Below are 16023 nucleotides of genomic sequence, written 5' to 3' on the forward strand. Positions count from 1 at the left end.
GTACAAGGAAGGCACAAGGGGAACATAATGGAGGGGAGGTCCATAACTTGCTCCTGCACCATGGACACACCAGATTTTTTTTTCCCTTGGTTTTTGTCCTCTAAATCTTGGTGCGTCTTATAGTCCGGAGCGTCTTATAGTCCGAAAAATACAGTACTTATACATAGAACTGGTATCATTGAATGGAATATAATTACAAAACAAACAAACAAACAAACAGACATGCAAGGTTAAAATTTTACTTACCACTGTTTTATTCCTACTTGATTCGGATACATAGTTTGACGGTTCAGCAGATTCAGATGTTTCAGAGACTTTATAGTAAAAGATTTTGTTAGGATGAACAACATACTGTTTCGTTTTTAAGTAGTTTTGTTGACTTTATAATCTCATAAACAATATACATAAAACACTTAAAGGACCACTACTGCGAAAAAATTGTACAATTTAAATACATTAAAACACAAATAAAAAGTACATTTCTGCCAGAATAAAATACTTAGGTTAAGACAAAAACCAGGGGAAAAAATATATTAACCTGGTGCACCCATGGCGAAGGGGCATTTTGTGGATTATGCCCCCTTTATACCTCATGCCCCTTGTACCTTGCGTCTCCCCGTGTCCTCCTGTGTCCCCCATGTGTTCGCCTCTGTCCTCCTTGTGTCCTCCTCTATGCCCCTTTGTGTCCTCCTCTGCATGGGCACAGTACAGGAAGTCCCCGACATTGCGGCATATTGGCAGACGTTCACAAGTCAGGAACTCCCTGCATTTGGACTGCATTTGGAGACGCAAGCCCACGTCGTCTGGAGTGTACTTCATAGCCACAGAACTGCTGGGCCTGCGCAGGACACCCCGGACAACGTGGACTTGATTGACTGCGGCGCTAGGACAACCTCTGCACTGCATTGAGAGTGGAGCTGCGGCATGGGACATAGAGGCTGCCAGGGATTCGAGGAAGACCAGGGTAAGCAGATTTTTTTTTCTATAGCCTGGACATTCCCTTCAAGTACGATAAATTGTAGATGCAAAAGGAGGCCAAACAGCAAAGTCAATTAAACTGTGAGGATCCGCTCGGCTGCCTGCGCAGGCAGGCAGCCTTTTGACCACTGTTCAGGTCTTCATTCTGCAGGTCTCTGGAAGAGAGACCTTTTGTCAGTTTGGCAGCTTGCTGCTAAGGAATTTGCATACGTTTGTCATGCAGATTGCCTAGCCACATCCTTTGTAGGCTTGTTCTATATATACCATGTGATATCACAGATCTGGGCTGGTCATAAGGGTTAGTCCTGTGAAACACTCTTGGAGTGTCAGCCTTGCTCTTTGTTTGAAGATTAGCTTAGAGTAATTCCTGGGACTGCACTAGGCAGGTTCCCTAGTGCAGTTAGGATTGCATATCTGTTTTGTTTGTCTGTTACGATTGTCCTGTCCCAGCGGTGGTCGACAGGAAGTCGTTCTGATCTTTGTTCTTGGAGTATAGCTGGAGCAGCGGTTGCTACCAGCTATCTCATCTGATCTGTCTTGCCAGGATCGCACTCGCCTTGCGCTAGTGCTGTGGATCCGTCTGATCTCCATCTCTCTTTCTATACTTGGATCGCACTCGCATTGCGCTAGTGCTGTGGATCCTTCTGGTCTGCTACTCTCTTGCTGTACTTGGATCGCACTCGCCTTGCGCTAGTGCTGTGGATCCTTCTGTTCTGTCTTCCTAGATCGCACTAGCCTCTTGCGCTAGTGCTGTGGATCCTATCTCTCACTTATTCCTGTTTTCGTGTATCTGTCTTGTCTGCTACGAACGCTTGCTGGAGGCTCGGTGAGGTAACCGTTAAGCAAGCGCTCGCGTCCACTGTTTCATGTTTGTCTGTCGGTGGTTAGTTAGGCGTGCTTGTCTCTGTTGTGCTTATCACGCGGAGACCGCGCATAAACATGTACACTGTTGCGAATGTGTGCGGTGTTCGCGTTTAGCTAGCGTTTGTTATTTTCCTTATCTTCTCATTGTATGATTTGCTGTGCCTTTGCTACTCTCGTGCTCTGCCTTGCTGTAGCCTTGTGTCACCTCTGGCAGTCGCCTCTCTCGCGATTGCGTTCCTACTTCATATCTGCTGTTGTGTATGCACCGTCGCGGGTTGGCGACTAGTTTGGTGCACACACATACAATCTGTCCCTGTGCTCTCTCTCCCTCAGGGCTATCTTGCCCTGCATTTCTTTCCTTCGTGCAATTCCTGTCTTGCGTCTGTGGCAGGGCAGAGGAGCTGTTCCTCTGCACTCCACAGCTCCACCTGCCGACAGGAATTTCCCTCTACAGGTGCATTGCACCTTTTGCTGGGTTCCCTCAAATTACACGCTTGTGGAGGATTTCCGCAGTGTCAGCGCACGTCTTGTGCGCTGATCACGGAGAGAATTCCACAATCGTTACATAAACCCTTGCACACTCTCACACAAATACTCATTGCAGACCAACCACTTAAACTCACTGGGCTTGATCCAATTCACTTATTCTCCTAAAGTTTTTACTAGGAGACAAGTTTTCATCTTCTGTTTAAAATAACTTTTGCATTCTGCAATTGAAAAGTACCAAACACTAGGGGAAAAAGTACTATCAAAATTGTTCTGAGTATTTTCTTGCTTACTGATAGCTTAACCACTTAAGGACCACAGTCTTTTTGCCCCTTAACCACTTGCCGACCTCCAAAGTGGCAGCCCCAGGACCACGTAACGCAGAATGGCGTCAGGTCCTGGGGCACTGTTTTGCCGGGGATCGCGCGCTGGGATGCGCGCGCATCCTCCGGCAATAGGCTCCGCTCACCCGCGAGGTCAACCCGCTGGCCAATCGGAAGCGCCGGCGGGTTGTTAACCCGACGATCGCCGGATAGGAAGCGTATAATACGCTTTGTAATGTTTACAAAGTGTATTATACAGGCTGCCTCCTGCCCTGGCGGTCCCAGTGTCCGAGGGACCACCAGGGCAGGCTGCAGCCACCCTAGTCTGCGCCCAAACACACTGATCTGCCCCCCCCCCTGCCCCCTGATCGCCCACAGCACCCCTCAGACCCCCCCTGCCCACCCCCCAGACCACTGTTTGCACACAATCACCACCCTAATCACCCATCAATCACTCCCTGTCACTATCTGTCAACGCTATTTTTTTTAGTCCCTAAACTGCCCCCTGGGTACTCCTGATCACCCCCCCACACCTCAGATTCTCCCCAGACCCCCCCCCCCCCCCCGTGTACTGTATGCATCTATCCCCTCTGATCACCTGTCAATCACCTGTCAATCACCTGTCGATCACTCATCAATCACCCCTTATCACCACCTGTCACTGTTACCCATCAGATTAGACCCTAATCTGCCCCTTGCGGGCACCCAATCACCCGCCCACACGCTCAGATTGCCCTCAGACCCCCCCTTATCAATTCGCCAGTGCATTATTTACATCCGTTCTTCCCTGTAATAACCCACTGATCACCTGTCAATCACCCCCTGTCACTGCCACCCATCAATCACCCCCTGTCACTGCCACCCATCAATCAGCCCCTAACCTGCCCCTTGCGGGCAATCTGATCACTCGCCCACACCAATAGATCGCCCGCAGATCCGACGTCAGATCACCTCCCAAGTGCAGTGTTTACATCTGTTCTCTTCCCTAAACACCCACTAATTACCCATCAATCACCCCCTGTCACTGCTACCCATCAGATTTGACCCCTATCTGCCCCTTGCGGGCACCCAATCACCCGCCCACACGCTCAGATTGCCCTCAGACCCCCCCCTTATCAATTCGCCAGTGCATTATTTACATGTGTTCTTCCCTGTAATAACCCACTGATCACCTGTCAATCACCTGTCAATCACCCATCAATCACCCCCTGTCACTGCCACCCATCAATCACCCCCTGTCACTGCCACCCATCAATCAGCCCCTAACCTGCCCCTTGCGGGAAATCTGATCACCCACCCACACCATCAGATTGCCCCAGACCTACCCTCAGATCACCTCCAAAGTGCATTGTTTACATCTGTTCTGCCATCTAATCACCCACTGATCACCCATCAATCAGCCCCTGTCACTGCTACCCATCAGATTAGACCCCTACCTGCTCCTACAGCACCCAATCACCCGCCCACACCCTCAGAACGCCCTCAGACCCCAGCCCTGATCACCTCGCCAGTGCACTGCTTGCATCTATTCCCCCCACTAATCACACCTTGAGACACCCATCAATCACCTCCTGTCACCACCTGTCACCCTCTAACACACCTACCCATCAAATCAGGCCCTAATTTGCCCCTTGTGGGCTCCTGATCATTCGGCCAAACCCTCAGATCCCCCTCAGACCCCCTTCCGATCACCTCCCCAGTGCATTGATTGCATCTATTTACCCCTCTAACCACCCCCTGAGACACCCATCAATCACCTCCTGTCACCCCCCTAGCACTCCTATCCATCAGATCAGGCCCAATACAACCTGTCATGTAAGAGTCCACCCTGCTTATGACCGGTTCCACAAAATTCACCCCCTCATAGACCACCTGCCATCAAAATTTGCAGATGCTTATACCCCTGAACAGTCATTTTGAGACATTTGGTTTCCAGACTACTCACGGTTTTGGGCCCGTAAAATGCCAGGGCAGTATAGGAACTCCACAAGTGACCCCTTTTTAGAAAAAAGACACCCCAAGGTATTCTGTTAGGTGAATGAAGCGTTCATAGAAGATTTTATTTTTTGTCAAAAGTTAGCGGAAATTGATTTTTATTGTTTTTTCACAAAGTTTCATTTTTCACTAACTTGTGACAAAAAATAAGATCTTCTATGAACTCACCATACCCCTAACGGAATACCTTGGGGTGTCTTCTTTCTAAAATGGGGTCACTTGTGGCGTTCCTATACTGCCCTGGCATTTTAGGGTCCCTAAACCGTGAGGAGTAGTCTAGAAAACAAATGCCTCAAAATGACCTGTGAATAGGACGTTGGGCCCCTTAGCGCACCTAGGCTGCAAAAAAGTGTCACACATGTGGTATTGCCGTACTCAGGAGAAGTAGTATAATGTGTTTTGGGGTGTAATCTCTCTGTAAATGGACAATTGTGTGTAAAAAAAATCTAATATATGTCATTTACAGAGATATTTCTCCCACCCAGCATGGGTATATGTAAAAATACACCACAAAACACATTATACTACTTCTTCTGAGCACGGCAGTACCACATGTGTGGCACTTTTTTGCAGCCTAACTGCGCTAAAGGGCCCAAAGTCCAATGAGTACCTTTAGGATTTCACAGGTCATTTTGCGACATTTGGGTTCAAGACTACTCCTCACGGTTTAGGGCCCCTAAAATGCCAGGGCAGTATAGGAACCCCACAAATGACCCCATTTTAGAAAGAAGACACCCCAAGGTATTCCGTTAGGAATATGGTGAGTTCATAGAAGATTTTATTTTTTGTCACAAGTTAGCGGAAAATGACACTTTGTGAAAAAAAACAATTAAAATCAATTTCCGCTTACTTGTGACAAAAAATAGCAGTTAGGGTGCAAAAAAGTGCCACACATGTGGTATCGCCATACTCAGGAGAAGTAGTATAATGTGTTTTGGGGTGTATTTTTACACATACCCCAAAACACATTATACTATACTCCTGAGTACGGCAATATCACATGTTAGGCTTTTTTGCAGCCTAACTGCGCTAAGGGGCCCTAAGTCCAATAAGCACCTTTAGGCTTTACAGGGGTGCTTACAATTTAGCACCCCTGTAAGCCCAAAATGCCAAGACAGTAAACACACCCCACAAATGACCCCATTTTGGAAAGTAGACACTTCAAGGTATTCAGAGAGGAGCATAGTGAGTCCGTGGCAGATTTCATTTTTTTTTGTCGCAAGTTAGAAGAAATGGAAACTTTTTTTTCCCTTTTTTTTTGTCACAAAGTGTCATTTTCCGCTAACTGGTGACAAAAAATAAAATCATCTATGAACTCACTATGCCTCTCAGTGAATACTTTGGGATGTCTTCTTTCCAAAATGGGGTCATTTGGGGGGTATTTATACTATCCTGGAATTTTAGCACCTCATGAAACATGACAGGTGCTCAGAAAAGTCGGAGATGCTTCAAAATGGGAAAATTGACTTTTGGCACCATAGTTTGTAAACGCTATAACTTTTACCCAAACCAATAAATATACACTGAATGTTTTTTTTTTATCAAAGACATGTAGCAGAATAACTTTCGCGCTCAAATGTATAGGAAATTTTACTTTATTTGAAAAATGTCAGCACAGAAAGTAAAAAAAGTCATTTTTTTGACAAAATTCATGTCTTTTTTGATGAATATAATAAAAAGTAAAACTCGCAGCAGCAATCAAATAGCACCAAAAGAAAGCTGTATTAGTGACAAGAAAAGGAGGTCAAATTCATTTAGGTGGTAGGTTGTATGACCGAGCAATAAACCATTAAAGCTGCAGTTGTCTGAATGGGAAAAAAAGGCTGTGGTCCTTAAGGGGTTTTATGACTGCAGTCCTTAAAGAGAACCTGTACTGAGTAAAAATATTTAAAATAAACACATGAGGTAACTTCAAATGAACATTACATAGTTACCTTGCCATCAGTTACTCTCAGAAGCTCACCATTTTCTTCTGACAATTATCCCTTCCAGTTCTGACAATATTTTGTCAGATCTGAAATATATCAGTTGCTGTCAGTAAAATATCAGTTGCTGTCAGTTATAGCTGAGAGGAAAACTGAAGTGCCAGGTAATGTCCATGTTTCCCTATGGCTCAAGTGGGCAATGTTACAGTTTAATTGTGTGCTGACTAGAAAGCTGTTATGGGGTAATGGCCATTTTCAAAATGGAGGACGGAAAATTCCCTTGATCACAGTGAACAAACAGGACGCGGGACAGGAGAAAGACACTGAGGAGTAGACTACATGGAAGGTAAGTATGACTTGTGTATGCTTATTTTGACTTTTAATTTTCAGTTCAGGTTTTCTTTAAGTGGTTAAGGCCCTGTTCACACTTGCGTTTTGGCAAGTAAACGGACCGGATCCTGATCGGATCCTGACCTGATCCTGATCAGAACCGTACGGTTCCGATCCGGACCGTTTGTATCAGGCATGCATCAGGCTGCCATCCGGACCCGTGGGCAAAAAATAGTTAAATTTCAATTAAAAAAATGTTGGGGTCAGCAGAAGGTGCACCCGGTGCACCTGTAGAATGAGGTTCCTCCGCTGCAGGCCTCACCTCCACCTCCGACATTCTGCCAAACAGCTCCAGCACGTCTGTCACTGCTGCTCCACTCCAGACATGCTTGGCCCATGTGTCCCCATCCGAAATGGCCGCTTGGATACGCCTAGGAAGTGGGGTAGAACGTCAGGTTTTTGTAGGCAGTGTGTTCTGTGCCTTCCGTTCCCCATTGGTTTCTGTGTTCCGGATGGTGCTGTCAGGCTCAGGTCCGGCTCCGGTCCGGGTGCGTGGGCCGGAGATCCGGACCCAAAAAATAGCGCATGTTGGAAAAGAGTCCGGATCAAAATCCAAAGTCGAGTCAGCACCGTCTTGAGTAGAAAAAATTAGCTCTTTTATTGATTAAATAGCATGATGTCAAGCAGCAGCGCTGCTGCTTGACATCATGCTATTTAATCAATAAAAGAGCTAATTTTTTCTACTCAAGACGTTGCTGACTCGACTTTGGATTTTGTTACATGTATGGTCTGATGTGCACAGACCATAGGAGTCCCAGCACGTCTGCATTTTATTCCCCCATTGGTGCTTGCCGCACACTGTGGAAAAGAGTCCGGAGTCCGGATCCGGTCCGGCTCCATACTGTACGGAACGGACACGTGTGAACGTCCGTATAGACTTTACATTGCTATACGGAACGTAAGTTCCGTTTGTACAGTATGCGGTCCGGATCAGATCCGGAAAATCCGGATAGCGAACGCTAATATGAACCAGGCCTAAGGACCAGACACTTTTTCCATTCAGACCACTACAGCTTTCACGGTTTATTGCTTGGTCATACAACCTACCATCTAAATGAATTTTACCTCCTTGTCTTGTCACTAATACAGCTTGCTTTTGGTGCTATTTGATTGCTGCTGCGAGTTTTAGTTTTTATTATATTCATCAAAAAAGACATGAATTTTGTAAAAAAAAATGATTTTTTTTAACTTTCTGTGATAAAATTTGTCAAATAAAGTAAAATTTCTATATACATTTTTGTCCAAATTTATTTTGCTACATGTCTTTGATAAAAAAAAAACCAATAAGTGTATATTTATTGGTTTGGGTAAAAGTTATAGCGTTTACAAAGTATGGTGCCAAAAGTGAATTTTCCCATTTTGAAGCATCTATGACATTTCTGAGCACCTGTCATGTTTCATGAGGTGCTAGAATTCCAGGATAGTATAAATACCCCCCAAATGACCCCATTTTGGAAAGAAGACATCCCAAAGTATTCACTAAGAGGCATAGTGAGTTCATAGAAGATATTATTTTTTGTCACAAGTTAGCGGAAAATGATACTTTGAAACAAAAATAAAACAAAAAAAAAAGTTTCCATTTCTGCTAACTTGTGACAAAAAAAATTAAATCTGCCACGGACTCACCATTACCCTCTCTGAATACTTTGGGGTGTCTACTTTCCAAAATGGGGTCATTTGTGGGGTGTGTTCACTGTCCTGGCATTTTGGGGGGTGCTAACTTGTAAGCACTCCTGTAAAGCCTAAAGGTACTCATTGGACTTTGGGCCCCTTAGCGCACCTAGGCTGCAAAAATGGGTCACACATGTGGTATCGCCGTACTCTAGAGAAATAGTATAATGTGTTTTGGGGTGTATTTTTACACATACCCATGCTGGGTGGGAGAAATATCTCTGTAAATGAGATTTTTTTGATTTTTTTTTACACACAATTGTCCATTTACAGAGATATTTCTCCCACCCAGCATGGATATGTGTAAAAATACACCCCAAAACACATTATACTACTTCTCCTGAGAACGGCGATACCACATGTGTTACACTTCTTTGCACCCTAAGTGCGCTAAGGGGCCCAAAGTCCAATGAGTACCTTTAGGATTTCAAGGAGACACAGAAGGGATGGAAGGAGGCACAGGGACATGGATTGATGCACAGGGACATGTATCAAGGCACAGGGGCCTTAGATAGATGCACAGAGGCATGGATGGAGGCACAGGGGGGCAGAAGAAGGCACAGGGGCATGGATGGAGGCATAGGGGACAGTGGGAGACACAATAGCATGGATAGAGGCACAGGGGGACGGAAAGCGGCTAGGAGGGGAACATGAGGACTAAAAGATGCAAAGAGGTACAGGGAGACAGGAGGAGGCACAGAGGAGCACAGGGGGATAGAAGGAGCCACAGAGTTGGCACGGGAGGACAAGAGGAGGCTCTGAGGGACGCATAAGGCATAAAGGAGGCACAGAAAGACTGGAGGTGGCAAAGAGGGGGCACAAGGGGACAGAAGGGGTACATTGGAGGCAAAGGGGTACAGAGATGGCACAGAGGGGGACACAGAGGAGTCACAGGGGACAGAGGTAGCACGGTGTTTCGACTTACAAACAAATTCAGGTTAAGAATGAACCTACAGTAGGGATGCTCATTTGGATTTCGTGGAATTTAAAATTTCCGATTGGAAATCGGAGAACAGAACTCGGAAATCGGATTTCTGGGGAAATTCTGCATTATCGCAACCAGATAATTTTAGCCCAATCACAGAACTGGGAAGCATTTGGGCATTCACAACAAAATTTTTTCTCTCTATACTGAATCTAAAACTTAACTTTTATTAAAGTCTGAATCTTAAAAGCAAGGTATTGGCTGAGCATACATACTAAATTACACTTGTAGGCATTTGTCTAGCCTGCTCTGTCAGCATATGAAGGGGATAACCAGATTATCCCAGGCCTATAGGCAAATTGCTAGTAAAGTAAAATCACACAATCCCCACCAAACAACCCGACATGTTTCACTTCTAACTGAAGCTTTTTCAAGGGAATAAGTGCTAAAAACGTGCAGATAGTGATAAGGTGCAAAGATACATTGTAAAACAAGTATAAGTTATAGCCTGTCGGCTTATATCATTGTAGCAGCCAAACGAATATGGCAGCTCATTTGAACTTATATACCCTCCAGGGGGTGGTGATGAAAAAACCACCTCCCCCAATCGTTAATTAGGGTCACTCCCTCCATAGGGCCAGCATTCTATTGGTTCACTGCTATTACCCCAGTTAAATCCTCCAATGAGAGATAAGTCCATAGGGTACCAGGCATGAAAAATGTACCCCTTATTATTTGTCCCCATACTCCAAAAGCAGTATTTGCATACCTCTCCCCTCGTAGTATAAGTTATTTGCATAGCTGGGATGTTTCTGGCTGCATAACGTTAATATGCGGCGATAGACGCTGAGTATCGTAAAGGGAGCATTTGGGCAATCAGAGAATGCAAAAAATGACTCAAAAAATATTACTCGGAACTCAGAAATGGAAAAATGTAATTCGGAAATCCGCGGAATTGATAATCAGCATTGGCGTGGAATCGGAAATCGGTATTTCCGGCCATCCCTAACCTGAATTTGTTGTTCATTAATCGGGGACTACCTATATATCATTTTTATTACTATACTACATTGAATCAATATGAAACTGTGTTCTAAAAGGACAACTACAGACATTCCAAAAGTGTATTTGTATTTGTTGTACTTCAGTGTTTCCCAACCTATGTGCCGCGACACATTCATGTGTCGCGGCAGTCTCGGGGATGTGTCGCCGCTCTGCTGTCTTCCTCCCACGCTCTCTGCCTCTGCTTCGTGTAATTAGAGCAGGGCTACAAGAAAATGGCCGCCGATGTCCACAAACACAGACGACGGCAGCCATTTTGTTGTAGTCCTGCTCTAATTATATACAGAGTGCAGATAGAGCAGAGAGAGCGGGGCGCTGAAGAGACGTCATCGCTGGAATTCACGGAGCTGGGTGAGTGAGCCGCCTGCTCATACTACCTGGGGGGAACACCAAGCTCCTATGCTTGGCTACCTACACCTAACATCCTAAACTGGGGAGGCCTATGCTTAGCTAACCATACTTATGGCATCCTACAAACCTATACTGCGGGCACCTATATACTTTTACTGCAGGCACCCATATACCTATGCTAAGGACACCTATATACCTATACTGCGGGCACCTATATACCAATACTGCAGGCACCTACATACCTTTACTGGGGACACCTATATTACAGGCACCTACATACCTATACTGAGGGCACCTACATACCTATACTGCGGGCACCTATATACCTATAATGCAGGCACCTACATACCTTTACTGGGGACACCTATCTATACTGCAGTCACCTACATACCTATACTGAGGGCACCTATATACCTATATTGCAGGAACCTACCCCTGACTTTCTATACTACTGGGGGCACCTATGCTGTGCTACCTATATTGAGGGTACCTACACCTGACTTCCTTTACTGGAGGCACCTATACTTGGCTAACTAACTACTTATACTGAGTCTGAGGGCTTTTTTTTAATGGGGGCTGGGGGGCAAACCGTGGCTAAAATGCGCAGTGTAAATTGTCGCTGCTGTGCGATCATTCTAAATCAGGCGGGGGATGTGTCACGGAGATCTGAGCATTTGGCGTCATTTGTCACGACTTCGAAAGCGTTGGGAACCACTGTTGTACTTCTTCGTATTAAGGATGCATTAAGTTGTATTTACCATAAAATTAACTTTATGTTGTATTTACCTTTTAAATGTTTATGCAACAGGTTTGAAGGCTGTTTATTGCAGCCCCACAACTGAAAATAAAATTAAACATTTATCAAACTATACAAAAGGAAGACACATAATGTGCAGTAGACTTACTCTTTTCATCTTTGTGTTGAAGACAATAGACACTGTAAAAATAAAAAAATAAATAAAAAACAAAGAAACAATATATATCTAAAGGAATTTTAGAGGAAAGACTTTCAGTAACCAATGACATAAAGGATTGGTGCAGTATGTTTAGTGAATCTACCCCGATGTTACCTACAGTGAAGCTATTTAGTGAAATCAGTCATGATTAAAGGGATATATGTAAACATAATATTAGAAAGGCTATAATAACCTAGCTTCTAAAGGTACGTACACACGTCTGATATTTCTGAACGACCTGTCGTTCAAACCGGTCGTTTGAGCGACAGTTGGATATGTGTACGCTCGATAATTAAACTGATAGCAGCAGTTTAAACGACAGTTAGGTCCGTACATGTGTGCAAACGACCTGTTTGAAAGTCTATTACTGTATGCACCTTTAGTGTGCAGTAATGTAGAATGCAGGAGAAACATTTAATCAGCCTCATGACTTATGGCTCTTGGCTATTACATACCAACTTTATTCACAACTCACATTGCTTGCACATGATGTAGTAAGACATTTGCTACTATAAGCACACTACTATTCAGTAGTTATAGCTGGTACTGTATATATATATATATATATATATATATATATATATATATATATATATTTAGACTGTTGTTGCTAAATACACACTTCAACAGCTCCACTTAAAGAGGAACTTTAGCGAAAAGGGGGGGGGGGGGAAACGAATACATTGCAAAGTGAGAAGTCATCACGGCGGCCGGCGTGAAAGTACTGCGCATGCGCAATTATAGCGCGCATGCGCAGTACTTTCACGCCGCCCGCCGTGATGACGCGAGGCGGCCGGCGTGTGACGTCAGCCGCGTCATACGCGGAAGGAGCAGCCCGACACTCTGCCGAGTGTCGCCCGGGCTGCGGCCTGTCAGCCATTCCAGAGCGGGGAGAAGGAGAGGAGCCAGGACGCCGGCGTGGGACCTCCCGACCAGCACTGGGCTGGAGAAAGCCCCTGGTGAGTACAACTTTCTATTTTTGGGTGAGCTCGGAGTCCCTTTAAAAGGACATCAGAGGTGGAAAAAAAAATGATGAAATAAATAATTGTATTTGTATTTATCCTCCTCCTAAAAATGACATTTTTTGTTATCCCACAGTTTTATTATTATTATTTTTTATTTTTTATTTTTTTTTACAAAAAAGGAATTTATTATAAGAACAAAGCATACAAGTCATATCAATATCGGTTGTGATCCAAGAGGGAAAAAAAGAACATAGGATTATTATCCAAAACGGTACAACAAGCAATTACAGCCATTGGAAACAGTACAGGACTGCAAAACAAATGTCACTACATCTAGCACACAAAGTAGTAAACTTAAAGAGTAACTGTCAGGCTGCAGAAGCTAATTTAAACCTCTATTCTCCTGTGTTAAACAGTTTAGAAGGAAGCCAAAAAGGCAATACTGTAGTTAAAAATCTCTCTTACATTTGATGAAGTTACAGGATAAAGTTTCAGCAGCTTGTAACTCAGTCCAGCGCACAGCACTAATAAATCTCCGGGCCGAGTACACTGCAGGAGTCCGCTATTGTTCCTAGCCACATGGCTAATTAATATTCACTGCACACTAGTGTTATTCAGTATGAGCTTTTCTGTGATCAGGAAGCAGGCAGGACATGACGACACATTTGGCTTCATAGGAGACAGACAAACATGGAACCTGCCATGAGCTGTCAGGAGCATCAATCTCTGCATATACCATATAAAAATTCTGTGAAATCCAAACGTGGACAGTGAAATGCATATGTAATGTAAGTACAGCCAGTATTTAGCTACTGATATATGTGTTTTTTTTCTCTGAGACCTTATACCTAACAGCTCCTCTTTAAAGGATACTGGAAGTGACATGTGACATGATGAGATAGACGTGTATGCACAGTGCCTAGCACACAAATAACTGCTGTGTTCCTTTTTTCTTCTTCTGTCTGAAACAGTTAAATATCAGGTATGTAAGTGGCTGACTCAGTCGTGACTCAGACAGGAAGTGACTACAGTGTGACCCTAACGGATAAGAAATTCCAACTATAAAACACTTTCCTAGCAGAAAATGGCTTCTGAGAGCAGGAAAGAGATAAAAATGATCAATAGTTCATAGATTTTTGCTCCTGCATACTTCAATGGTTATGCCATTGAGCAAAAACAATAAAATAGTAAAAACTTAAAAAGTAAATTTAAATATAAAATACAACTGTGGAATATCTTAAAAAGTCATTTTTAGGAGAAGGAGGATAGATACAATCATTTATTTTATTAGTGTATTTTCGCCTCGGGTGTTTTTTAAGGACTGCCAATAGGACCCCACTTTATAAGTCAATACCTCCAGAACCAGACTCATCTAGCTAGGAATGTTTCCACCCATGGTGACCATAGCACCTCAAATTTATCCTCCTGGTCAGCCAGATAGGAGGTTATTTTCTCCATCCTGTAGAAATCGTCTCTGGCTATAATAGCTTTAGAAGCATTGCAGAAATGAGACAATTTATTTTCGGGTTTAGTAAGAGAAGGAAATGCCTGATTAAAAAGGGCCTCAAATGTGAAATTGTGTTCGTAAGTGTTGAAGATGCCCCCACAGTTTTATTTTATATTTAAATCTAATTTTAAAGTTTTTACTGTTACATTGCCTCTTCTCAATGACACATTCATTGAAGTATGCCAGAGCTAAAAATCTAGGAATGTGTTTTATGGCTGTAATTCCTTATCAGTGATGGTTATGCTATAGTCCAACCTGGTCCCGACCCAGACAGAAAGGGGTCAATTCTGGTAGCGTTTAGTAAATAATTACCTCATGGAATTGGGTTTACCTCATGAGGGAAATCAACTTTTGAATTCTGGTAGTTTAAGTAAAGTTTTACCTCATGTAATTTCATGAGGTAATTCATGTGGTAATTTTTTACTAAAAATGTGTGGTATTTAGAAGTGAAATACCTCACACTTGAATTCTGAAGTGAAATAAGGTGCGTGTTTGCATGTCTTTTACCTCACATAATTAGATCTACCGCTACCACATGATAAATGCAGTGCTGTGACAGAATTGTGATATCTGTCACATAACATGGATACTTTTCAGCTTGTTCTGTGTTCTGACCCCCCTCCCGACCCCCAGCCTCTAAAAGTGCTCCGATCTACCACACCCCACCCCCCGCCCCGACCCCCACCCTCTAAAACAGTGCTGTCCAACTTTGCGGGCTCAGAGGGCCATTTTTTTCCAGACCACATGGTGGAGGGCCGGCCGCCCCCCACCCCAAGAAAAAAAAATAATGTGGTTGAGGGTGAGCCCCACGGGGCCCCTCCAGCCCAAGGGCCCTGATGCGGTCGCTACCTCTGCACCCCCTATTGCTACGCCACTGAGTGTCCCCAGCATTGCTAAGACAGGTATTACGTGTCCCCAGCATTGCTAAGACAGATATTACGTGTCCCCAGCAGTGGCGTACCTAGGGCATTTGACACTGGGTGCTGTGCATTAAATGAACCCCCCCCAAAAAAAGGAAAGGAGTGTGTGACGTGCTGAGCATGCCACGGCCGGTAATGCCAGGTACAGGTAGCCTAGAATAGTTGCCCCCATTATAGGTAGCCTGGAATAGTTGCCCCCATTATAGGTAGACTGGTGTAGGAAGAAGTCATAGATGAAAATGAGAGAGTGGGGGCCTGAGGTTAGAGTTAGTGTTAGAGATGATCAATGAGATGAAAATTTTTTCAAATTGATGCAAGTTTATGCGCGTTTTTATGCACATATATGCAGCTTGAAAATAGACCAATCAGTTTAAACCCAGGTTGAAATTGATTGGTTCATTTTCAAACTGCATATATTTGCATAAAAGTTTGCATCAATTTGCATCAACTCAGAAAAAAATTGTATCTCATTGATCATCCCTAGTGAGTGTGCTGAGAGGTTGGGCCTGAAGTGAGAGTGAGTGTTGAGAGTGAGGGGATAAAGTTAGAGTGAGTTGTCCCAGTATTGGTTATCCAGCTATAGGTGCCACAGTATAGGTAGTCCTACTATAGGTGCCGCAGTAGAGGTAGGTCTGCTATAGGTGCCGCAGTAGAGGTAGGTCTGCTATAGGTGCCGCAGTAGAGGTAGGTCTGCTATAGGTGCCG

General features: G+C 44.1%; 1 protein-coding gene across 4 annotated transcripts in view; it reads right to left on the reverse strand.

Moving 5' to 3' along the window:
- Nucleotides 1-16023, reverse strand: part of LOC137524204 (uncharacterized) — a 624050-nt gene that overhangs the window by 542195 nt on the left and 65832 nt on the right. For 3 of the 4 annotated variants that reach the window (XM_068243802.1, XM_068243801.1, XM_068243800.1), the window contains exons 3-4: nucleotides 11876-11907; nucleotides 247-314 (exon numbers count right to left, since the gene is read on the reverse strand). In XM_068243802.1, coding sequence (XP_068099903.1) covers nucleotides 247-314; nucleotides 11876-11907 — 100 coding nt within the window. The remainder of the gene's footprint in view (nucleotides 1-246; nucleotides 315-11875; nucleotides 11908-16023) is intronic. The other variant, XM_068243803.1, reaches the window with a different exon arrangement.

Source organism: Hyperolius riggenbachi, chromosome 7 (assembly GCF_040937935.1).
Source record: "Hyperolius riggenbachi isolate aHypRig1 chromosome 7, aHypRig1.pri, whole genome shotgun sequence".
NCBI classification, from domain to species: domain Eukaryota; kingdom Metazoa; phylum Chordata; class Amphibia; order Anura; family Hyperoliidae; genus Hyperolius; species Hyperolius riggenbachi.